The 26,055-nt window shown below is 38.4% G+C and overlaps 4 protein-coding genes across 8 annotated transcripts in view; 2 read left to right on the top strand and 2 right to left on the bottom strand.

The window, feature by feature from the left end:
* LOC308403597 (rho guanine nucleotide exchange factor 28-like) overlaps window positions 1–9,762 on the bottom strand; it is a 46,713-nt gene extending 36,951 nt beyond the window's left edge. For all 5 annotated transcript variants that reach the window (XM_080893154.1, XM_080893155.1, XM_080893157.1 and 2 more), the window contains exons 1-4: window positions 9,715–9,762; window positions 3,700–3,841; window positions 2,505–2,614; window positions 2,093–2,279 (exon numbers count right to left, since the gene is read on the bottom strand). In XM_080893154.1, coding sequence (XP_080749280.1) covers window positions 2,093–2,279; window positions 2,505–2,614; window positions 3,700–3,841; window positions 9,715–9,747 — 472 coding nt within the window. In that variant the 5' untranslated portion in view covers window positions 9,748–9,762. The remainder of the gene's footprint in view (window positions 1–2,092; window positions 2,280–2,504; window positions 2,615–3,699; window positions 3,842–9,714) is intronic.
* Window positions 9,763–10,989: 1,227 nt separating this feature from the next.
* utp15 (UTP15 small subunit processome component) lies at window positions 10,990–17,926 on the bottom strand. Its single transcript, XM_080893160.1, has 12 exons — window positions 17,757–17,926; window positions 17,081–17,192; window positions 16,486–16,578; window positions 16,138–16,322; window positions 15,134–15,312; window positions 14,647–14,772; window positions 13,662–13,797; window positions 13,383–13,467; window positions 13,034–13,189; window positions 12,784–12,885; window positions 12,470–12,603; window positions 10,990–11,684 (listed from the first exon to the last, which is right to left on the bottom strand). The coding sequence occupies exons 2-12, from the start codon at window positions 17,168–17,170 to the stop codon at window positions 11,384–11,386; spliced, it is 1,587 nt and encodes a 528-aa protein (XP_080749286.1). The 5' UTR covers window positions 17,171–17,192; window positions 17,757–17,926; the 3' UTR covers window positions 10,990–11,383.
* A 299-nt stretch (window positions 17,927–18,225) lies between these two features.
* On the top strand, window positions 18,226–20,752 carry LOC308403600 (transcription factor BTF3-like). The gene is made up of 6 exons (XM_080893162.1): window positions 18,226–18,313; window positions 19,186–19,254; window positions 19,337–19,450; window positions 19,800–20,001; window positions 20,104–20,157; window positions 20,390–20,752. Exons 2-6 carry the CDS (start codon window positions 19,186–19,188, stop codon window positions 20,434–20,436), a joined length of 486 nt encoding a protein of 161 aa, XP_080749288.1. The 5' UTR covers window positions 18,226–18,313; the 3' UTR covers window positions 20,437–20,752.
* A 149-nt stretch (window positions 20,753–20,901) lies between these two features.
* On the top strand, window positions 20,902–26,055 carry il12b2 (interleukin 12B 2). The gene is made up of 6 exons (XM_080893161.1): window positions 20,902–23,660; window positions 23,777–24,019; window positions 24,323–24,425; window positions 24,576–24,766; window positions 25,048–25,196; window positions 25,295–26,055. The coding sequence occupies exons 1-6, from the start codon at window positions 23,471–23,473 to the stop codon at window positions 25,415–25,417; spliced, it is 999 nt and encodes a 332-aa protein (XP_080749287.1). The 5' UTR covers window positions 20,902–23,470; the 3' UTR covers window positions 25,418–26,055.

Raw genomic sequence — 26,055 nt, 5'->3', positions numbered from 1 at the left:
TGCATGATGTGAAGAATCTAGCTTCATAAAACAGACAGGAAGCGCTTCGTACTTAGCATAAGGCTTACCAATTGAAATCTTGAGTTTTTGTGACAGCTCATTCAGTATGAAGAACATTGCATAACAACCTCTGTGGAGAGAGTCCAAGAAAAAAAAATGTCCTGGCTTGCTGTTCAGCACATTGCTGCAAGATTAAACTTTGCTAATGAACATGAAAAGGTGCCTGACGAATACTGGGTGAGATACATTTTTACAGCTCTGACTGGGTGCAGCATGAACTTGGCCAGGACTACCAGAGTAAATACACACAGAAGAACCATGAGCTGACTGTTGTTATGAATTGGTGCTATAAATACAATATAAAAATAAAACTGACTTGAATTGAAAAGTTGAAATAATGAGGCACAGAGGTGACAGTGTGGCGAGTGCAAAAGATGTCAGGAGATGACTTATAGATGGAGCCATTAATGTCTGAAAATTAACCAGAATGCTTCCTAATAAAATGACTCCTAATCTCCAGAAACCTGTCAGGAGAGGAGTACTAGGCTTTATCCTCTGACAAAAATCCAAAGTTCAATGACTGAATCAGTAAAGATTTTGAAGACTTGCTCAAGTGTGTTGCCACCTAAATCCAATAATAACATGTGAAGAGAAAGGCAGAACAAAACAACCTAAGAAAGAACAGCTGAAAAAGAATGACAGAATCTCTCTCCAAAAATGTGCAACACTGGCATCCATGCCAGGATTTAGTGCATATTTGAAAAGTAGGGTGGACAGAAGACATACTGTAAAAATAAAAATGCAAATGTCATGAAAGCTGCACTGACTACTACTGACTGTACTGACTTCCTACTGTGCAGCTTCTATTTTTAATATAATGAATACAGCCATGTGAAGAACAAACAGCTTTCCATGCAGTCCTGTGAAAGACTAAGGCCACACTTGTTGCTTCCATAAGAACTAAGAGAGTGTGTAACAGTCAGGTGTGACTGATAAAATGCACTTCATTAACTGATCATCAGCAACTGTGAACAACAACAGACGTTTTGGCATTTTGCAGGTCCGGAGCATTGAAATGCACGTTAATACAACGCTACAATTTTTCTAGTATGCTCAGTTTAAGAAATGTTCTCAGGAAGAACATGATTACCTCCAGTGTCATCTTTTGTCTTTGTGACAGTAACAAGGATTTGTTAAGATGTTCCAGTGCTTTTAAATTTTTATTGAAAGCACTGCATGCAAACAGTGAGTACTTAGGAGATTCGGGGATTGATCATTGAGCTGTATTAAGCATCGGCAATAGAATGATGTCATAAGCAGTGTTATCAAATTAACTGCAGACATTTAGAGAGAGACGTTGCAATGAAACAGACTGCCATAACTATATTACAGCTAAATCTAGTTTGTTATTTATGTAGGTGGCCCTACACAAACACTCAGATCATACAAACAGATGGTGGCATCTAGTAAACTTGGTGGTCAGCACACACACAGGCCACACGCAAACACACAAACACATGCTCGCTCAGATTTATTGAGCTCTGCCTAGGGCTACTTCCAGATGGAAAGGCTCTATTAACCACATTACATGCTGCTTAATTGGCTTTGATGAATTTAACAGAGGAACACGTTGGACCATGTTCACTTCCGATTTCAGCCTGGTGAGCATGGAAAATGGGAATAATGGCTGGGGAGAAGGTGGGCAGAGGGGTTGCAGAGTTGAAGAGTTCAACCTCCTGGTATAGTTACCAGGACAGTGCTGAGTGATGCATTATGACAAAGGCCGTCAGCTACATTTCTAATCTATAGCTGTCCTCTTTTTTGTTTTTTTGTATGAATAAACGTGTACATAATTAAATATATTATCCTTGTCTGTAAATCCACTCTTTAATTAAAACCCCTCCCTCTAACATGACATTTTCCAAGCTACAACTTTGTTTGGATAAACAGAGTGTACCATTTTAAGAATTTTCAATTTTTTGTATTTTTAAATACATTTTTTCATGAAATAAAAACTGCATTTTATGTGTCTTTGATAAGCATAACTGTGTAGGAATCCCTGTTCTGCAAGATAAGACAGTGCAGCTCTCACCGTCTCCACTGTGGCTCCCGAGTACATTCCAGTTTGGGGGGATATCGAGGTTGGCCATAGCCAGGGCCACTCGGTGATCCATAGCCCAATGGGAGCTCTGCTGGCCCAGGTTGAAGAGGCTGCTCAGCTCGTTGTGATCCGTGGAGTTCAGACAATGTCCATGGATTACCAGGTGCTCTGCGAGGTCCTGTAAGGGTGCCAGTTGTGAATAAGATACAATCAGGTGTAACTGAAGAGCTCTACAAAACATTATTTTCACTGCTGCCTTTGTATTGGAGCGTTTCCCATTCCAATACAAAAATGTCAGTAGAATTCTTATCAATTATATATGAACTAAAAAGCACGTGCACAAGAAAAAACTGTATTAACATGTAATTTTTACCACAAGCACACTTTTTTTGGCTTTTCTTACCTGAGCATCATCATGAACATACTCTAATGAAGCCTCGCCTACCCAGGTGAGAGGTATAGTTTCAGAGCACAGGTATGCCTGGACAGAAACCATCTCTGCCAGATTATGGCCTAAGCAAGCACAACAAAAGTTATATTTAACATCAGTTAAATAAACAATATCTTTTTATATGGTGGAACAAAAAACTCCAAAAGTTACAGATTTTTTTGTTCAAACTGTGTTTAATAAACAGAAATAGAAGCCCAAAAGGGTGAAAGGAAATCTATCAAAAGGATTTATGGTTTGTGAGAAATGAGTCAACACTACAAAAACACACTATGGTTACAGGGCTTTAAGAATGCCTCCAAGCCCTTGGATATGTTTGAGTATCAGCTTTTCTTTTTGGATGCTAACAAAGGCACTTTTTGTTTTCTGCATTTCTGCATTGAGTTAGTATGTTTGAGAGTGCAAAGCCTGCAGGACTGCCTGTTGTTTGAGTCAACCTACACAGAGGCTCAGTAATAATGACATATTGTTCATGGAGCTGTTTCACTCCTATGTGGAAGCTGCTAAGATTCTGCACCCTGTCAGACCTCAAGCCACTGTAGGGACATGTTTATGTGTAAGCCAAATTCAAATACATACTTCTTTTAGGTATTCTGATATATAATCGGAAGTGAAAAAGTGGAAAAACATGGGATTGCTAGAATATACTAATGTTTGACGATGGCTTCGTAAAATACCAAAATACGGCATTAGACATGAGAACATAAAATATTGTGCAAAAATCCTAAAGCACCCGTCATTTCTTTACATTTTGCTTCCAAAGAGCCAAACTTTCATGTAATTTTTATGAGTTTTCTTTAAGCAATAGCTTCAGGATATCCAAATAAGTCAAGGACAAAAGAAGTGGAAGGCCTAAAAAACAAACAAACATTAAAATGGAGGAACACTATCTGAAAACCATGTTAAGAAATAGGAAGAAAAAAAATTGAGCAAAGTTGTGACACAGGATCCGAGAGAAGCATCTTGTTATTCAGTTGATCTAAGAAACCATCCGAAGGTACTGAAACAGTGAGGAAACTATATTTCCATGTATGTTCGCTGTATGTATTTCTAATTTTCCTAGGAAAATACAAAGAAATAGAGGGTGATTTAAGACTTTTACACAGTCTTAAATCACTGTGTAATTTACATCAGAAAGTCATAAACATACCGGGCACAATAAAGCAGAGCATGACATCACTGTGAGCCCTGGTGACATGGATCAGTGTGGATCCTTCCAAAACAATGTAAACCTCTGCATCTTCTGGCGCAGAGTCAAAACCATCCAGCAATGCAAATACCTTTGCTTCGCCCTGGGATAAATGAAGGTGGAAGAGGTCGAGAGGAAAAACAAAGAAGAAAGACGCTACCGATCAAAAAAATACATCTATTGTTAAGTATACAGGCTCATTTTAGAGCAAGACTTTATTCTGATTCTGATGTTCTAGATTTCTGTAAAGTACACCAAATCCCCTGATAGCATTCCTCTCGAGGGTACAATAAACCATCCCTCCTCAATAAAAACAGGAATGCCTTAGCGCCTCCTCAAAGACCTGTCCTGATCCAGACAGGCTACAAGACTTTAGATTTCTCATTTAAGGCAAAAGAAAGAATGATACAAATAAAAATAATAAATAATAATAATAATAATAAATAAATAGACTAGTACACATCTAAAAATAAGACATCCTATAACTGTTCTGTTAATTATATTAAAACAATACAAGTCTTTAAGGATCCCAGAAATCTGATTTGCTGAGACCTTGAGGTTTTATATATTGAAATAATATTTATGTTATATTGAAAGCACAAGCTATTCATTTTTTTAACTTGTCAGCCAAAAAGTGGCAAGCTGTTCATATGGCAATTGTGAGAAAACAGCTGCTTATTCACACTTTCAGTAAATATAAACAACACTAGCATTTAATCAGTCTTCTTAGTAACCACTTGAGAAAGTCTAGCACTCACTCTTTACTCACAAGTACATATAAATACATCCACTATGTTCTTTGGCTAGTTGCTACTTTTTGCAGTCTCCAAAGTTTTTCAACAGATTTCTGCATCTTTGCACATTTCTGGGTCCATGCTGTTGTCTTCATGTGATGCTTCCACTTTGAATACGTGGTTATAACTAATGCAACCAAAAGATTTCAAGTATAAAGGCTGAACATGAACTAGCTTCACTAGCTACAAAATAAAAGCTTCCTAGGCTAGTTGTCTTTTAACAGAGCTGCTGCTTTTTCACCACCATCCAACAGTCACAGGGGAAGAAATCTATTGTAGACAATATCAATTTGTCCACCTACAGTGGCCTCAATAGACCAGTGTATTGAGGCCACAAGACATATTGTGTGGGTTATTCTTGGAAACCTATCAAAAGACTGACTGAGGCGGGAGTAGAGGAACAGGCCTGAGGCAAAAAAAGCTGCAGCCAAAATGTAGGTCCTAAAGGTAAGGTTTACCGTGAAATGCAATATACATTACAGATTAGTGTAGATGGCTTAAGAGTGTATTTTCAGTAGTCTTTCTTTTGGCCTCAACAGCTGACCTGATTTCTCATGGTTAATAAAACCAGAGGCTTTTTGCTTTCACTCCTCTTATTGACTAAAATAAGGACACTTTGAGTAATCCTGCCTCCATTTCTCATTGTCTCACCTAATCTAACCTTTGCGTTCACTTATTTATTTCTTCATGTCTGGAAGATTTCTATTTGACCACAAATCCTCAAACGTCAACCAGGCTTCTCCTGGACCCTCATTAAGACTCTCTACATCTGTATGATTGACCAGACCGTGACCACTAATGGTAATGTGGTCACTAAATGAAATACTGGAAATATCTGTTGATAATGCCAGAGGCAGAAGAAGAATGGATTGGAGCAGACTTTCAAACAAAACTATTTCTGGTGCTTTCAATGATATGAAGTGTGCCAGTGTGGCCATATGCTACTTTTTACTTTGTCTTGCACCTTGAAGGATAGCATATTATTATGTGGATGTGAGCACATACACCAATCAGCTACAATATCAAAACCACTTGTCTCATACTGTTTAGATCCAAGTGATGCTGCCAAAATAGCTCTGACTTGCTGAGGTATGAACATGAGAGCTCTGTGCTTGTCTTGTGGTGCCTGACAGGGATGTTGGCAGCACATCCTATAGGTCCTGTCAGTTGCTGGGTGGGCTGCCTCCAAGTTTGACTCGACCAGTTCAGTGATTCTGCTCCATTTACTGTTACTCAAGTTGTTTTGTTTTCGCAAAGGGGTGTGCTTGGTTTGTTATAATACTTAGGTTAATGTTATGTTTCAAAAATATTATCCAGAAAATGCAGAAATCCAGTGTCATACACTTGGTCAAATGCATTGTGTTGCTAAGTGATCTGCACTAATACAACAAAGCATTTTTCTGTATGTGATCAAATTATCCTATAAAGTCTGCAAAGTTGCACCTGAACAAATCAACAGACTTCTGGAACAACGTCTTTTGGACAGAGGAGACCAAAGTGGAGATGGTCATAATGCACAGTGCCCCATTTGGCAAAAAACAAGCACAGCATATCAGCACAAACAGCCAAAGGACCTGGGCACATTGGAGTCATTGAGTGGAGCATCTGTATGCCAAAGTATTCTAGAGTCAAACTGTCCCAACAGTTAAAGATTGGCTGAAACTGGGTCATGCAACAGGACAATGATCACAATAGTAACAGACACACACTTTCAGACACATGCTTTTGAGTTTTAAAAATTGTAATAACTATCAGGGGCATGACATTAGTTATAGATTACTGAACTAAATGTGAGCAAAACATCTGCCTTTGATCTCGAAAGGAGCATGATTTTTCTTGCACTGTTTGGCCACCAAACCAATAAAAATAATATTTGACCAAAGTCATGCCCTGTTTGTGTACAGCTTAATCACAGGCAGCAGGGGTTCAAAGGGTTACCATGATCAAAAACGCCACATATCAAATACACAGCAATTACAATTTCTCTTTCATCAAGTAAAATACAAATAAAAAACATCACTGCGAATGAATCACGGAATTACTAATTTGGTAGGTAGCTACACAAATGCCAGGATCTTATTGTCACCTACAGTGGGGCAAAAAAGTATTTAGTCAGCCACCGATTGTGCAAGTTCCCCCACTTAAAATGATGACAGAGGTCAGTAATTTGCACCAGAGGTACACTTCAACTGTGAGAGACAGAATGTGAAAAAAAAAATCCATGAATTCACATGGTAGGATTTGTAAAGAATTTATTCGTAAATCAGGGTGGAAAATAAGTATTTGGTCAATAACAAAAATACAACTCAATACTTTGTAACATAACCTTTGTTGGCAATAACAGAGGTCAAACGTTTACTATAGGTCTTTACCAGGTTTGCACACACAGTAGCTGGTATTTTGGCCCATTCCTCCATGCAGATCTTCTCGAAAGCAGTGATGTTTTGGGGCTGTCGCCGAGCAACACGGACTTTCAACTCCCGCCACAGATTTTCTATGGGGTTGAGGTCTGGAGACTGGCTAGGCCACTCCAGGACTTTCAAATGCTTCTTATGGAGCCACTCCTTTGTTGCCCGGGCGGTGTGTTTTGGATCATTGTCATGTTGGAAGACCCAGCCTCGTTTCATCTTCAAAGTTCTCACTGATGGAAGGAGGTTTTGGCTCAAAATCTCACGATACATGGCCCCATTCATTCTGTCCTTAACACGGATCAGTCGTCCTGTCCCCTTGGCAGAAAAACAGCCCCATAGCATGATGTTTCCACCCCCATGCTTCACAGTAGGTATGGTGTTCTTGGGATGCAACTCAGTATTCTTCTTCCTCCAAACACGACGAGTTGAGTTTATACCAAAAAGTTCTACTTTGGTTTCATCTGACCACATGACATTCTCCCAATCCTCTGCTGTATCATCCATGTGCTCTCTGGCAAACTTCAGACGGGCCTGGACATGCACTGGCTTCAGCAGCGGAACACGTCTGGCACTGCGGGATTTGATTCCCTGCCGTTGTAGTGTGTTACTGATGGTGACCTTTGTTACTTTGGTCCCAGCTCTCTGCAGGTCATTCACCAGGTCCCCCCGTGTGGTTCTGGGATCTTTGCTCACCGTTCTCATGATCATTTTGACCCCACGGGATGAGATCTTGCGTGGAGCCCCAGATCGAGGGAGATTATCAGTGGTCTTGTATAGGGATGGGTATCGAAAACCGGTTCTTGTTGAGAACCGGTTCCCACTGTTTCAATTCCTTGGAATCGTTTGCCACTTTTAAAAACGATTCCCTTATCGATTCCAGTCGCCCCGAATGACGTCATCACGTTGAGTAGCGTCTTTTACCCAGTAGGAAACACGGCGCCTGAGCGGCACAAACGCTCAAAAGTTTGGTTACACTTTATGAGAAAGGATGACAACGGGGCAACGTGCAATACTTGCAAAGTAGAGATTTCATCAAAGGGAGGAAACACTACGAATATGCAAAAGCATTTGCTCAAAAAACACGCGATTGCTTTCAACGAATGTCGTGTTTTTGATCCGCTCCGGACTAGCGAAGCTCAACCCAGCAGCAGCGGTAGCGTTTCCACGTCCTCTCCCGTTAATACTGCAGGTAACTAATCAATTAGCATTGCATATTATGTTAGCGCGATTTACCTTATTACAAAACCTGCTATTACTGTGCGTTGCATTTAGATAACCATGATGAGAGAGACAGAGTCTGGCTCAGATGCTGGCAGTTCTCGCTGCAGTCTACCGGTAGCGTCTCCTTTCAGGCCAGGATAGACGAATGTTACCCAGCAGTGTCTAAGTTTGTGGTCAAAGGCTTGCACCCATTTGCCACAGCAGATGCCCCCGATTTCACTTTGGTAAGTGAATGTGTTTAATTGTAGGCAGGACATTACTGGATATTCTTGTGTAATTGCTACAGAATAATTTATGTTAAACTTTGTTATTGCTACAGGAGAATATTTATTTTATTATTTTACATATACATTTTTTTTTTCCTGGGGACCCTGTGACACCCCATTGAAGAGCCGTAGGCTGTGGATCTCTTAAGATCTCACTGTTGGGTTTGTAAGGCCATGTTACTCCTAAATTTCTATCTTGTTCAAAGAGAAGATATAAAACACAGTTCTAAGCTAATCGACTTTAGTGTTCTCCTTTTAAAAAAAAAAAAAGAATCGATAAGAGAATCGATAAGGAATCGAATCGTTAAACAGAATCGAAAATGGAATCGGAATCGTTAAAATCTTATCAATACCCATCCCTAGTCTTGTATGTCTTCCATTTTCTGATGATTGCTCCCACAGTTGATTTTTTCACACCAAGCTGCTTGCCTATTGTAGATTCACTCTTCCCAGACTGGTGCAGGTCTACAATACTTTTCCTGGTGTCCTTCGAAAGCTCTTTGGTCTTGGCCATGGCGGAGTTTGGAGTCTGACTGTTTGAGGCTGTGGACAGGTGTCTTTTATACAGATGATGAGTTCAAACAGGTGCCATTCATACAGGTAACGAGTGGGGGACAGAAAAGCGTCTTACAGAAGATGTTACAGGTCTGTGAGAGCCAGAGATTTTCCTTGTTTGAGGTGACCAAATACTTATTTTCCACCCTAATTTACGAATAAATTCTTTACAAATCCTACCATGTGGATTCATGGAATTTTTTTTCACATTCTGTCTCTCACAGTTGAAGTGTACCTCTGGTGCAAATTACTGACCTCTGTCATCATTTTAAGTGGGGGAACTTGCACAATCGGTGGCTGACTAAATACTTTTTTGCCCCACTGTATGTGCTGATAGATGTGTTTATTTTTTTCCCTGAGTTACTTTGAATTAGCGTTCAACAGCAAAACAAACAAACAAAAAAACAAAAAAACAACAACACAGAAATGATTTATTCATATGTCTGAAAACACCATTTCCAACAACACAGTGAAAGGGTCACTGGGTTCACATTTAAATAAATCGTACAGAGAAACTACAGCTAACATGATGAACAGACATAGGAAGACATATCAGTCACACCCTTTCAGACACAGCACAATCTGTCAGTGACTTTCATTTTATAAACAAGGATGCTGATCTCTCACTGAATTCCAAACTCAATTTTTAGAGATTTTCCAGAGGGAAAACTAACTGTTGAGATTAATTTAAGAAGCTGATCTAGGCTGCAAACTGGGGCGCATACTTACATACAGAGGCACTTTTCTTCTGCTCAGTTCCATCTGCAGGGAAGACAAACATAAAACAAAAAGATAACTGAGAGACTAAAATGAAAAAGAGAAAACACACTGCACACTTGGAGTGGCCATGTGACTACCCATTACCTCTTTTGTTATTTTGGTTATTCTGCTTTTTCCTCTGATCCTGAAGAGATTACCAAACCTTTTATGTGCCGTGCTGAGTCAGGGGTCCTGTGATGAGACAGGATAATCTTTTGATCCCAAGAATAATGATTTTAATGATGATACTATTCTGCCTTGGTGTGTTGAAGCACCGAAACGCCAAATGTTCCCAAATCTGCTGTGTGTGTGTGTGTGTGCCTGCGTGTTTAGTAGGAAATCGATTGGATTTCAGCCTGCAGGGTTCAGATCGGTTCTGTATCAGTGGTCACTTCCTAAACTGGACACAATCCCTGTAAAACAACTATTTTTAAAGAAAAAAATTGCTTTTTTTTTTTAATTACTGCATTGCATTTACATTTAAAATGGTATATATATTTTAAATAACATTAACTAAATATCAGAGTGTCAAAGGAAAAACAATTTAAAGGGGGTAGGGGGACTTTGCGCTATTTTGTAAATATGCTAGCTATATGACACAGCAGAAGTGCTCATCCCAGTTGGGACGTCAGTGGCTATTTCTCATAAAATATCCTCCACCTATCTTAAGGTGCAATTGTATTTTTTCTTGATGGCTCAAAGTCATTTTACTTATTGTTAAAAGCTTTTTAAATTACGCTGTTTTGGGAGTCTTAACGAGTTAGCAAACTGTCAGTAAGACTGCATGCAAAACACACTGAACTAATTCCTCAAGTAAAATATTGACGCACCCACCTGCACAGGGGCTCAAACTCCGACAGAACCTTGGCAGCACGCTTATATGTGGGGGAGAAAAATCCCTCTAATTCGGATTCATCCTCCTTTTGCTAACTGCTAATTCAACTGTCCGTATTTAGGCTACAAGTTGGGAAGGGGTCGACAGTCGGTGCTGATGCGCTTGCAGACTGAGCCTCAGCCTCCACTGACACAGCATCCTCTCCTGTCTCTGTTTAAGCCTTCGGTCTTCCGTCTGCTTACATGCAAATTCCTCCTTTACGAGTGAAAGTTCAGTTTCTTTGAGGTTACAGCGCCCCCAATGGAGGGCGATAAAACTGTGCCAGGCTATATAAACAAAAACATTCATTTTAACAATGGAAATTTACTGCGCCTGTTGTTCAAAGCAATTAAACAATTATAATCAGTCAGTGTGGAAATGGCAAACGACTTATTTTTTATTTGCTCATGAAACATTTACATTTACATTATAAAAATACACACTCACAGTGAACTCAGCCACTACCATGCATACAGACTCGCATTTACAATTCAACTTGCAATTATAAGCTTTCTAATACAAGAAATGCTTTGCTTTACATCCACACATTCAGATATTCTTCATACAGTAAATGTATGGTCTCTCTGATCCTTATTGTGCTAGTCACACTGAATTAAATCACCAGAGTGAGACTGTGGTTTCGTCAGTCTCTTAAAACTTGCACCTTTCTTTTTCGAAATGTCCTAGACAGGAGCTTTGCGTCTGATGGTCCATTAAGAAATGTTTTAAAGGTACTTAAACCCAGTCTAAAGTAGCTTATAAGTCTCAGGTGACCTGCAGCTGTGGTTTTGAGGTGCTTGGTTCTCCCTGAGTCAGACCATTCGACCTGCCAATGCCAGAGCATGGCACCTCCTTTCTTGGGAGGGAGGAAGCAAACATTGTGTCCAACATTCCCAACACCTCCAAAAGGTCCTTCTGGAATTCGATCTCTCTCTTCACAAGGTCCTGCAACCGCAGCAGCTGTCGGTCCACCACGGGTGACTGGCCAATGACTGACTGATAGATGTCCAGGATCATCTCGGCTGCTGTTACGAGGACAGGAGTAAATCTGGCATCAACCAAGTTCCTGGATGAAACAGAAAAAAAAGAATGAATGTGGGAAACATTTTTCTGCATGATCTGTTGTACAGCTGCAAACTATAAAACTCAAAGCATTCAAATCAATGAGCCAAAACATTATGACTTCTCTTTTGGTACTTTTTGTGCCACCAAAACAGCTCTAACCTGCTGAGGCACAGACATAGAGCAAGCTAAGACCTGATTTCTACTTCCATGGGGAATCTTTGTAGATTCCCCTACGACAGAACCTAAATATGCAGCCACTGTTGTTGCACTGTTGTTATGTGGTAATTACCGTGTGGTTGTGTCCCATGTTTTATATGGGGTACTATCCATGATAGAAACAGAAAAAGAACAAAAAACGCTGGGAGCAATGGTACTTTCTGTGAAGCATTTTCAGAATTCAGACAGCTATTTGTAAATTCTACACTAGACAAAAGATGTAAAGTAATAGTGCGTATTTTAGAACCAAGTGTTGACCTACAAATTCGTAAATCACACTTACATCAGTCAAAGGGGATTTTTTTGTGCCAAAGGTTCTTTACCCTGAAACGGGTACTTAAAATAAAAATAAAAAACTCCCTAAGTTCACTTTAATTCCTGCAGTGCAGACACACAAAATTGGAGAGACGTCTTTCAAGAATTAGAGGAACTACACAAAAGTGTCTGTGGTCCAAAAGTGACCGATCAAATAATTAGTGTAATTTTTTTTAGACCTTGAGGCTGTTATTCACTTCGTTTGTGAGGGGTCATAATGCTAACATTATGGCTCAGTTTTCTCTGGCATCTCACCCAATGATGAAGTTGAGTAACTGAGAGAGCCCTCGTTCATCCCTTCCTGCCAGTGCATTCTTCAGTGTTCCTCTTCTATCCAGCTCCTTTATAACAGCCACGGTGATCTCAGGCTTTCTGAATCTAATATATGTCTATAAACAAAAAAAACAATACCTTTGAACATTAAACACAATAATACTTTAAACTTTTATTTTTCCAAAATAACTGCACATACTGTTGTGTACTGCCCACTGTAAAATGAACAACACGGAGACTAAAAGGCACCTCAGCAATGATATAATGATAACACTATAAATCAATAAATTGCATACCCCCAGAGCTGTATCCAAAGCCTTGGATACGTTAAACCTTTGAAGTTGCTTGTCATATTTGGCCAAATGTTCTTTGACAGGCTTACTGACAAGATAATCATCCTAGAGAAGAACCAAGAATTGAATGAATCAAGGGTGAGAAATCAAACAGTCTCATGAGTCAATCTGATTTTGTGTTAACACTTAACACTTTGCATTACATCTGAGAATGATTTTCACACCTTCTACGTGTTACTAATCGTGAACTTGCCTGTTTAGGGACATAATTTTTCCCTTTCACAAAGACACGATACGATGGACGGCGCCTCTGTTGGCCAGCTATTTCCTTTGAATCTTCTTGGTTTTTCCTGTGTTTGATACTCAGAATACTGTTGGTCATACCCACAACAATGGACGCATCATCCGGCTAAAAAGAAAAAGATATTCAGAGTTTTACTTTTATCAATTAAAGAAACAGAATGAATTCTTATAGCTGATCTCGCCCATCTAAGCTCACTTTGGTGGTGTATTCAGTGAATGCACTTCATCTACAGAAAGGTTGAAATAGTAAATAAAATATATATTTTAGCAACTAACAAAGGCTCAAGTGCATGACTTACAGCCAAACCCAGACTGAGGATAGAAGCAGCATAGTCAAAGTTGTGGACCACTTTGTAGTTTGTTGTGTTGTACACCTTCACGTGCCTGAAAGACAAACACGGGATATGCATTAAATCAACTTTCCTTTCATGAACGCCCTAGGTACACAGAACAAAACCAAGCACATGATTTACACATGTACTATTAACTAAATATTCAGCATTGTGACGTTTGATTCCACCAGTTAGAACATTTCCTCTTTCTTTGTTATGACAGACGTGCATGCGTTTGACATTTACCTGTCAAGAGAAGCTGACAGCAATCTCTGTCCGTTGCTGCTGAGAGCCAAACTTGTGACAGTTTTGTGATGGTTCTTCAGTGACACCAGAGGCTGGCCTCCTTTTAGCAGATCCCAAACCTTCACATGGCGCCCTCCTGAAAAAAAAGGGATTGAAGGTTTTTTAATGCTGTGGTTAACCATGATTAAATATAATGTAAGGTTTGTAGATGAGGGCACGTAATAAAATAAAAATATTGTAACGTTTGTCTGAACTGCAGCCACAGTGAAGCATGAAATGGACTGCTGTTGTTGCCCTATGTTGTAGTCCAAGAAAATTACGTTCTAAATGAGTATTTAACAAGTACTAAATAAGTACTCAACACAAGTTAGTTATTCCAAGTAGTTGCCATAGCAGCTGGATAATTTGGCATAGATTTTGCACCAGATACCATTCCTGGCACAACTTTCCCATTTATTCAGCCTTAGAACTGGCACATAAGAATGAAATCATTAAATCGCAGTCTATGATGCTTTTCCTTATTTTCTACAATATATGTAGTGTTAGGATGGTGGATGCTCATATTAAACATGGCCAAAGTTTCAAATAATGAAGTCAGCATATGTACAGGTAATCCGTATAGGCAAACAGACCCAGGTTTCAGCCGGGTTTAAGTGGTCAGTTTTAGACAGTTTTCTCCTACTCTTGTGTCGGTCATCCTTCAAATTGTCATTTCATAAAAGGGTTGTGAGCACAGCAGCTCCATCCATCTACTAAGAAGAGTACTGGCTTAAAGGTAGGCTATTCGTAGCCATGTCTAGTTCCAGACAATAGATTATTACTAGGGGCAGCACCTAGGCCCAGTGCAAGATAAACAAGGATTATTTTAAACTGCAGATGACTAAAAGTATGCCAACTAATTCCAGGAAGTAAAAAAGGTGTGAAGCTTAAAATTAGCTCAGCAGACAGTCAGTGTTTGAATTATATGAATTATACTGGTGACTACCTGCAGACACAAGAAGTCCCTCAGAGGGATAGAGGAGGACACTCTCCACTGGCTGGCCATGGTCCATGGTTATCACACTCTTTTCCACTCTGGCATCAAACAGTTTCACTGTGTGGTCATATGATCCTAGAAAAAGAGCATCAAATGTTAGTCACACAAAATCAGGCCATCTGCAGCGTCACTTGATTCAACAATAGATGGTAGCATTTGGAGTGAGATTATGTAGTTTTTCTGCAGTTACTGACTTTGAATATGAATTAGTGTACTTCTGTCTTAACATTACATTAATGAGATTACTGTTCGTTGCTTGAATCCTCCATTATGTGGTGCAGGAGATGTTTTTCTTTCATTACATGACTGTTGGTAAAAATTGCACTCGAAATTGAAATATAAAATGAGTGTGATTGATGCCAACAGGGCAAAATGTTAACTTCCTGTCCTCCTCTCGATATTTCCACACACAATTAAAAATGAGCTTCTATCTCACCAGTTATGAAGAGATCTCTGTTGAGTTTGCTTGTGACACCACAGCGAATATAATCTGTGTGCTCTGTGTAGGTGGTGAGCTCAGTGGCATTTGGAATGTCCCAAAGTCGACAAGTATAGTCATCCGACCCTGTGAGGATCTGGTAACGATCTGAGGTGAAGTCTGTTAAATGTACTGCTCTGGGAAAAAAATAAAAAACAAATGACATGATTAATATCAGCTCACGTTTGAGACTGCACTTTTATAAGACAGAAATACAGGCTGTCAGAATTCTTGATGTCATCATCAAATTCAGTCGATGGATCACTCAAGAAATCATCATTCAACTACTCCTTTACTAAAAAAAAAAAACAACCTCATAAGACACTGCCAGCTCATCAGAGTCAATCAGACATTTTAACAGGACATCAGCATTATGGTTTTAGTGGTAGACCATTGATTTCTAATGTGGAGAGTATCCACCTGGTGGGTCATAAAAGTATTGCAGGTGAACAGGTAATAACCAATAAGACTAAAATTAAGTTTGAAATCGTCAAAAATGTTTGAATAAACAATAAAATAAATCATCAGCAATGGTCATTAGTAACATGTTTTGATTTTTACTTTTGTAACTACCGGTGAAAGTGACATAAGGAAAGAAATTAGGCTGCTGAAAGTAAGAATCCTCAACAATTCACTCACATTTTATTATTAAAGATAAAAACACCACACAGCAACATGCTGTAAACCACAAACTTTAAATAGTGATGATTTGTTTTGGTTCCTTCAACATTAGTGCTATAGAGGCTATATGTGGATTTGAAAGTGAGCAAAGAAAATGTGATACACAGGCATTTCCTCCTAACTGCCATCATAGCCAATTAGATGATAGTTAGAGTGCCAAGAATAGTAGTAACCTCAAAGTGCATCAGCAAATTGAAATTAAGCTTATTTTGTAACCCTTCCTTTAAATTCTATGACAGAACACTTTGTCACAGTCAGACAGAGGCTTGCGTAAAACTTACTTTGTGTGCCCTTTAAACAGCCTGAGGGCCACCTTGCCACTAACATCAAATAGTCGCACGACAGAGTCCTCACATCCTGCCACAAGGAGCTGACCATCTGACCTGAACCTCCCACAGTAAGCTGTATCCTTAAAACGGGTAAATGACTTGACAGGCTCCTGGGAAAATGGCCCATAAATGTGGATCTGTAACAAAATGAGTGTTTGAATTAGAAGACATCTTAAACACATCCTGCATACTTAAAAGTTTATTACTCATTAAGAAGCGAGTATAAGCCAGAATTGTTAAAGTGAACCCAGATTAAACTGAGTGGAAAATTCTACATTAATACAAGCAAAGCTAACATACTCTTGTGAATGCTGTCACAGCAAAATTATGTGGAGTCACCGGGGAGAAGTCTATGCTTGTGACTGCGCCAAATTCTTTTATCTGGACTGGAGCCTGTAGGAAGAGAAACAAAGTAAGACGAGAAAAGGATTTAAAGCAATTATTAGTAAATGTCATCCATCCATTTTCTTTCCGTTGTCTTATCGGATATCACTAATCTGTTTCAGGGCTAACATGGAGACAACCAATCAGGTTAATATTAAAAAATATGGTCAATTTAGAATCACCAGTTAAGCATGTTTTTGGACATATTACTGTGAGGCGAAGTGCAAACAACTACAGCACAGTGCCAAAGTAATTAAAATTAGTCATTTTCTTTCAACATATTTTGTTATTTATTCATAGTCCAATTCCAAAGTCTGAATATGCTGAAGAGTTAGTCTTCTGAAAAGTGTAACTCTGTTATTAAGCTATTACATTGACAATGACGCATTACTGAGATAGAATGGTCTTAAAATAACAAGTTTTAGGGGACAATAAACAAACCAAAATAGTGATTATACCATAAAGGACATTTTTAGTTGATAATAAACCGCATAGGAGAGAAAAGTCTTACCTTGTAGTTTTTCCAGTAGAGTGTGTCTTGAGTGACTTTCTCTCCAAGTTTTGGATAAACTTGAATTTTTGTGGGTTTAAATGAAGCCATTTCTGTGCTAATCACTTTACGTCTGTGAAGATAAATAAGGGATAAAAATAGGGATACATATTTACTCTTAAAAACTGCAGGTAGAAAAACAAGAACTCCTTTTGTGACCAACAATATCCAAACGTACATTTCTGTCTAAAACGGTAAATTCTATTTCGATTGTAACAGATTAGATAACATTAACATGATTTTGCTTCAGTTTGGGAGTACAGCAGAATTCAGAATGTGACAGTATCACTGTGATTTTTCAACAACATTTAAACAGTTTTAAATTAAACCTTTTTTCTGTTCAACGCGGACTGTATTGGAGTGCTCTCCACCTTTTACTTCGAATATTAGACCTTCCCGAGATTGGAACTGGCGACCTAACGACTTTACTTCACTGTAACGCGTTGTTGTACATAACAATCGAAGACATGCAGTTTTTCTCGAATAGCTGAAAGTTTTACAAAGTTATTACATTCAAATCAAACACAGTTAATTACTCGGACAGTGGCCCAACGTGTTCAGTAAGGCACAACTTAGCTAGCACACTGCACTTTAGCCAGCTAGCATTTTCTTTAAACTGAGCTCTGACGGTTCTCACCTTTCAAGTGAAAAAGTCCAGAAGTGCAAACGTAGTTTTTTCTTATGATATGCTGAAATTGGATGATACTGATATTGGCTGTCTAAGTAAACAAAAAGTTTCTCATGTTATCGAGTAATCACGTTGTCTCTCGTGAACAGGAGGACGCCATGACTACATGCGTGACTACTTCCGTTGTGGAATACCGTAAAATGTTCACTAAATGAATACTTAAAGTGAAAGCCTTTATATTTATATGTAATTTTGTTAATATATGTGATTGGTAATAAAGCTAATAGAACGATAATATTTGGATATTAAGTAAATATATGTATTTTTCTGCTAATGAAATCTGATCATCGTCAGTAGCCCATATTTTTAACTACATTAAAAGTAGCTGTTTTCTAAGTTTTTAACTATTTTTTATTCGATAACACTGGGATTAACGCTGTTTTTAAATCACTGGACATATTTGTAAGCTTTTTTGCCATCCGGCATCTAAAGGCGTCACTTCCGGATTTCGCTCCTTTTTCCTGTCCCTTATCAACGGTGTGACCCGCGTGTTTACACACTCTCAGGTTAGTTCGCTACCGTCTACTCCTTTTAGATGTCTTAGACTCATAAAGTTTGACTCCTGACGTTTGAACATCCCCTCCACAGTTGTATTACGGGTTTTAACGCAATGAAGGCATCAGCTGTACCTGAATGCTAACATCAGTTTAAGAGGCCTGGGCTAGTTGTTTAGCTCGAATTGCTAACTAGCCGGTAGCTCCTTTGACATAATTTGTGAATATTGTTAGACTAAATAAGTGTCATGCCGTCAGAGTTTGATCAAAAAGCAGAAGTTTGCATCGTAAGAACATATTGGGAAAGCGGGTTTATGACGTTTCAGGGCACTGACTTCAGCTGACCACCTCTGATTCATGAAGGGCTTCAGCCGAGACTTGTGGTGTACAGCTATTTTTGGCCGGGACAGTTGTGCATTCTCGTTAATTTCTTGAGACAACATAGCTCAGGTCGGGAGTTGGGGAAATTTGAAGTTGGCACTTCGTTATTACCGTTTTCATGTTTTATGTCATCGATTGATGGCGTATAGTTTTAGAAATTGCTTTTGTGTTAGTCATAAGGGTATCCAGAGAGATCCTTCATACAAACTTGCATGTTTTATATTTTCGCGAGTCCCACATCTTGCTCAGCCTCTAAATGAAAAATGAGTAGTTAACCAAATTTAGTTCTGAGTAATTGTGTCAAGGGAGATTTTTCTTTTCTTTTCCCCCAAATGACTGACATTCGTGAGTAAGGCACTTGGCACTGAATCCCAGGTGGCTTTCCTTGGCAACTTTTCTAAGATACAAAGATTCTACAGTAATTTCTGGAAACACTAAAAAGAACTGTTTACAGCCAGACTAACCTACCTTTTATTATATATATCTGTTGTGTCTAACACTAGATGAAGGAGTCGATAATGAACCAGGAAAAGCTTGCCAAACTGCAGGCTCAGGTCCGCATAGGCGGCAAGGTGAGTCGGTTTCATATGCTAGAGACTGGGTGTAATCTTTGAGTCGTGAGTTAAAATCGACTCTAACGTTTCTGCTCTTTAGGGGTCAGCTCGCAGAAAGAAGAAGGTGGTGCACAGAACGGCTACAGCAGATGATAAGAAGCTGCAGTTTTCCCTGAAGAAACTGGGAGTCAACAATATCTCTGGCATTGAAGAGGTACAGCAGGTTCTTTCTGTAATGTACAGCACAGCATAGGCTGTCATTCACATTTAATGGATTTATAGTGCTGAAATTTATTAATAAGCAATGTTAAGATACTGAAGTACTTTTTAAATGTTAAACTTCATTGGTTCTGAGGAACAAAACAACATTTTAGATAAGCTTTTTTTTTTAAGGAAATAAAAGAGAATCTGTGGTGTAAGCCATCTGAGTGGAAACCAGTTGTTGTCAGCTGATGAGGACCCGAGAGATGGTTGGAAAAGGGTGTTTGGACTGTGCATTGTCTTCTTTTACACTTACCTTAAACTGTTTTCTTCCCCCACTCCCCACCCCACCACCACTTCAGGTGAATATGTTCACAAACCACGGGACAGTGATCCACTTTAATAACCCAAAGGTTCAGGCCTCCTTGGCTGCCAACACTTTTACAATCACAGGACACGCTGAGAACAAACAGATCACAGAGATGCTCCCGGGAATCCTAAACCAGCTGGGAGCTGACAGTCTCACCAGCCTCCGGAGATTAGCAGAGAATCTGCCTAAACCAGGTGCCCACACTGCTCTTTTCTTGACCTGTTTGTTTGCAGTAGATTTGAATTCTTTCTCTCAACATCTTTGTCTTCCTCCTTCCCCGCATTCTTAAACACCAGGAGACAACAAAGCTCCCATGGTTGCTGCTGAAGAGGAAGATGATGAAGTTCCAGGTAAGAAAATATAACCATCACATTCAAGTCTGTCTATCCTGGACTTGATCACATGGGATATATGTCCCCTTATTTGGTTTAAAATGTTTAGTAACATATGTGGATATGAGTGTAAGGCAGGCTTCTGCCACCAATTCTAAGTCTAAGGGCTTATTCTTACTTGGGCAACGGTTTTGTTTTTTTGTCTTGATCTGCTATACACCCCTCTCTATTCTCCCTTTTCCATTTTCAGATCTCGTTGAAAACTTTGATGAGGCTTCAAAGGATGAAGCAAACTAACAACCACCAGCAAACATTTTGGAAAACCTTCTGGCTCGCCGTGCTTTGGCACAGAAGGTTCATCAGCTTTGTTCATCTGTTTTTGCTTTGTGTTCACAAAGTGTTACAGTTGGTATAAAACAAGTAAAATCAGCTTTTTATGGAAGCTTTTACGAAGCCCTTCGTGTCACTTGTTCTGCAGTACGAGTGAAATTATTTAAGTGGAATGTGCAAACCTCTTTATTTCTCACGCTGCCTCTTCTGCATTGTGATGTCCACACGTGGAAAAATGTTATGGTGGAATGAATCATGTAATAAAAATTACTTTTCTCATTTATCATATGCTTTGGCTGTTCTTTTTCAAATTTCAAAAGAAAATTATTTTGCTATCCCCACAGTACATTTGAAATGCTTGCGGCCAAACACAAAGTCTAATGTTAAGTGTGTAACCTATTAGGAGGCATGTGTAGGCAGAAATGATATTTACCTCTTTCTAGTTGTTTGATAATCCTAAAGGTTAAAAACAAACACATTCAGGGTAGAAAAATACCTGTATATGCTTCTATAAACAGGCAGTGTTGTTCCTCTTAATATGGAAAGTACCACATTAAGCCCCTCTTCTGGATTCCCCAGTGTGTTTAAGTGTTTTTTTGTTGTTTTTTTCTATTCAGAATAAAAGGCATCCATCACTAATGTAAATAGAACATGTGGTCTATAAAGTTAGAGAATTCCACTCATTTACAGCAAAAAAACATCTCTTTCCTCTTCAGTGTTGTGTACTTCTGTTCTTTAATTTTTTTTAATCACTATTAATATGTTGACAAAACACTTGACATAGTGTTTTTTTTTTTTCTGTTTGTCAGAATCTTATCTGGACTGACGTGATCTCAGAGCTTGGCACAGTTTTGAATGTGGAGTGGATACAAATGTTTTCAGTTTTGGGGTTCATGCGGAAGTAACACTGAATTAACTGGGACTTTAAAACTTTACCTTATTTTATGAGCTTTGATTGACCTTTAAAGTCCAATTACTAGTAAGTAAACATTTTAGTTGTAAATTTCTTAAGCTGAAGTTGAAATGTAATATATACACATTAAATGAATAACTGATCAAAATAAGCTTTAAGTTCAGTCGTAGAAACTAGGTTCAAGTATTGTATGATAAACTGTAAAAACACAAAGTATGAAATAATTTGAGCAACTGTGACTATGCAGCTCTTTGAAGTCATGCATGAAAGATGATTAATGAATAATACGGCTTTTTAGGTTTTTAAGGAACTGAAACCTGAAACGATTTCTTTTCAAAGTGCCTAACAATTTTCTCTGAATTTATTGGACATAGGTTCTGTTAACCTTAACCAGCATGTAGAAAGGCAGAAAAGATTTTTGAGACCCAATAATAATACAGCCCTCTACAGTTTTGTGGAAGTACCTTTCACATAGTTAAAGATATGACGGGAGCATTTGATGTGTGCATAGTATGTGCGAGAATAAAAAACATGACCAAAGTGTTAGTTAAAGGTCTAGTTAGGTCATAGCTGACATTTGGTCTACATGACTAATGAGAGGGAAAGTCCTGTTTTGTGTCCGTCTTTCCTTTCCGGTGTAATGTGTGTGCATGTTTTTGAGGTTTTGGGAGCATGACAATGATAATATCATGGGGGGAAACCTCTTAAAGAACAGTTTTGGTCTGTCTTGCTTATCTGATCAAAGAAATGTTAGATCATTTTTTTGGTATTTCAGTCTGGAATTACAATAAAGACAGTGTACATATAAGCAGCTAATAAAAAGAAATGTTCCACTTATGTTTTGCAATTTTGTTGGATTAATCTCACAATATGTTTTGCAATGAGCTGAGCAATCATTCTGACTGCAAAGAGCGAGGAAATAGTGGAAATAGCTTGTTCTCGTAACCTCTCTGTAACATTTTTTAGCGGCTTGTTTTGTGAGAAACACTATAAAAACAGGCATTTACTGTGGATCATGGATTTCTTAACATCAGTAGCAAAGTCAGCATGTGATTCAGAGCAATACAGAAAAAATGCACCCTTTAGCCCAGGTTTGTCTGATCGGATAAGGGTGGTTACTAGTCATAAATGTCACATTTATTCTGCTTTATTTTTTTTAAATCATAAGTGACTGATATATTTTTTGCTACCAGCTGTATTTATTAATGTCAATAGGGTTGAGCCTGTTCTCAAAAGACTTTGAATTAAAAAAAATGTTGTTTATGTTATAGTATTACATTAGCTTTTGATGACTGAAAGATCAGTGCTTCTTTGTTCTATTCACAGGTTGCATAGACTGATACCAAGGAGTGCTATTGCCCCACATTTACAGCCCTGGTTATATAAAAAAACCAACATAAAAACTGAAAGTTGAGAAGCAGGAACCAGTGTGTCTGTGTGCGTGTTAGCACATAAAGAGCCAACCAAGAAAATGTTTGGTCGCATTAATATTGAACATAAAATGTGTTGTGTGTCCTGTTTTTGTGATTGCAATAGTTTTTTAAAAATAATTTTTTAAATCCATTCTCAGATAAGCACTTATCAAACATTGTATTATACTGTTGTATTTCACCTTAAAGGCTAAGGGCAACCCCCCACCCTACTGAACACCCACATTTCTTATCTTTTAGTCCCCTGTACGAAAGTCACAGCTTCACTGTGTAAAAAAATTTGACATGCAAAGCAGTATAGAGGAAATGTGCATACTCTTATCACTTACTAGATCGGTCAGTTTCTCTCTCCCAAAGTGTCACATTGGAGGTGGAGGTGTCGATGATGTGTATCATGCATCGCAATATAAAGTTGTTGCTCTGTGGGCAGTTAGACCATACAATCATCAAGATCGCGGTGACAGAACGTCTGCACTTTTGCTTTTGACATCACTTCAGGGTGAGTTCTTTTCCAGATATAAATCTATCTATCTATACATATATATAAATTAAATTCTAGTTAGTTTAATTTCATATCTATATTACAGAATAAGAAGCAAATTACCTATTTTCAATGCATTTTCTCAACTAAATTAACTTTGAGCCAATTGAATGTTCCATGAGTCACTTTACATATTGTTTCACTAAAAATCACACGATACTTATTTTAATGCAAGTGATGAATTGTTTTTCAATAAATGCTTTTTGCTGTCACACAATTCCTCAGATGACCTTTCCACTGTGGACATTTGGGCTTCTAATGATCAGCCTCACGGGAGCTCACGAACTCAACCACTTTCCAGAAAACTGTATGTCTTTTTTTATGATCCAAACATTTTCCTAATATTCATTTGTGGTTTAAAATGTTCACCTACTAACTTCTTCTCTGTCTATCTATCTGTCTATCTTCTCTATCTTTGTGTAGTTGCGGTGGCAAAAAGGAATGAAAATTACACACTGACCTGCAATTCAAAACCTGACGACATCGTCACATGGAAGCTGAATGGCGATCCACTGGAAGATGAAGAAAATGTAGAGCTAAATGGTCAGAACCTGACCGTGTCAGATATAGATACACCAAATTTGGGTGACTACAGTTGCTGGAGAGGTGAAGAGATGCTATCCTCAACCTATCTGCTGCTGAAGGCTGATGAAGAAGACACAATTGGTGAGTTTCTCTTTCATTTTTCATTCATCCTACCATTCACATGCTCTAAATGATGGGACTTTTTCAACTAGGGGAACCTATATTGCTAATACACAGTCAACATATAGCACTAATAAAGACACTTTTATACTGCCTGACAGTTTGGGTAAAACACTCTCTCTCTCTCTCTAGTAGGTGAGATTAGGGCTTTAAGTTAACCATTCTGTGAAGTATCATTTTACAAAATGTAGTGATGTTTGCTGTCATTTTTCACCCAAACATTTAAATTACTTTAGAATTTAAAGATATTGTTTATCATTACAGATTCTCTCATTAACTGTCGGGCAAAGTCTTATGACTGTAACTTCAACTGCACTTGGACAGGCAATGGATACACAGCAGTGCGTCTTGGACTGGGTCATAACTGGTAAATTTTAAAACTTAAAAAGAAATAATAACCTAGACAAATTACAGTTAAGATGCCCAAACTAGACGAATCACCTGAGATGTGTGTATTTTTGATTTTTTTGTTATATTTTGTTTTCTGTTTTTTTTTTTTTACTGCTTGTTTTATTAGCAGTAAAAGTTCAGAGTCCTGCCAGTGGATTAGTAGCAGTCGGCGGCTCGCAGAGGGGGAACTGCAGTTTGAGATGTCTCACGACCTCTCACCCTACGCAGAGGAAAGCACCATGCTTGAACTCACTGCTGAGGCTATACGTGATCTGTCCGTTTTCAGGACATCGAAGAGATTTTATCTCAGAGACATTGGTAAGCTGAGTAAAACTGAGCTACATCAATGGCATTCAGTAGAAGACTATCAACTACAAAGCACCTTTTCCCTTTTGAAAACATTTTCTGATGAAAAAGAAAGTCTATGTATGCAGTCCATGCATGATAAAGTTTTAAGTGAAACAGTAACGTTAATGCATTAACTGAATCTAAAGGCAAATGGATTCATGTTAAATATATATACACATATGTTTGTGTTTAAATTATTGTTTTATATACACACATGGACGATATTATTTACTGTTTCTTCTTCTTCTTAGTTCAACCTGACAGTCCCCAGATTGTCAAGTGTGAGTTAGTGAACGAGGACGTGAATGTGACCATTGCTCCACCATCCACCTGGTCAGCACCTTACAGCTTCTTCAGTCTGGAGCACCAAATTGAATATGTGCTTAGAGATGATGGCCAAGTATGCACAATCTTACACTAAAACAAAATCTTATGAGATCTAAATGTCTGTCATTATAGCCACTGCATTTTGATCTCTTATCTCTTGTCTGATTTTAGACCGGACATTCATCATCTACTCTGATACCAAAGAAAATCAGCAAGCTCAGGGTTCGCTCCAGAGACTCACTGGTGCTCTCCAACTGGAGTCAGTGGACTCCCTGGAAAAATGTAACCTACTGATATTATCTGAGTCCACCACTGTCAGCTTTTGCTCGTTATCTCTTCTTACAAGTCTGCAATGTCCTCTCATGTCCCTGTGGTTTTTTGCCATGTGTTCCTCCTGTTTCTACTTGGTTTTGTTTTGTCTTTACTTCAAAGGATCTGTCCAACACACTTGTTATAATGATTTTATTTATTAAGACACAAACTTTTATTTATTTAAATGCTTATTTATACTTATTTATTTGAAATTACATATATAGTAAGTAAAGTAAACACCATTATAGACCAAAAATGCACTATTATTCCCCAAATAGGTGGCTAGTAAGACCAAATTTTTGTGGGAAAGTCAATGGAAACCTAAATATGTACGTAGACACTAAATATATTTAAACCTACTGTTAGCCTTCCAGCCCCAACTTAAAACACAGACGGGTGTGTGATTCACTGTGAAATTATATTTAGCAGTCAGCTGAGGTTTCAAGGGTTTCTATAGTTTTGCTCATTTAAGGACATCAAGGTTAAGGAAAATCTGCGTAGCACACAATCTCAAACATGAATCAGAAGTTTGAACGAGCCATTGAATAGGCTGAACTTTGAGCAATGGTCACACATTTTTCTTTATGTTCTTGTTACTTCTGTGCAAGTGAGTTGGCGTT

The sequence above is a fragment of the Rhamphochromis sp. 'chilingali' genome (assembly GCF_963969265.1).
Source record: "Rhamphochromis sp. 'chilingali' genome assembly, chromosome: 10".
Lineage (NCBI taxonomy): Eukaryota > Metazoa > Chordata > Actinopteri > Cichliformes > Cichlidae > Rhamphochromis > Rhamphochromis sp. 'chilingali'.
This window is presented reverse-complemented; position numbering and strand designations above follow the sequence as displayed.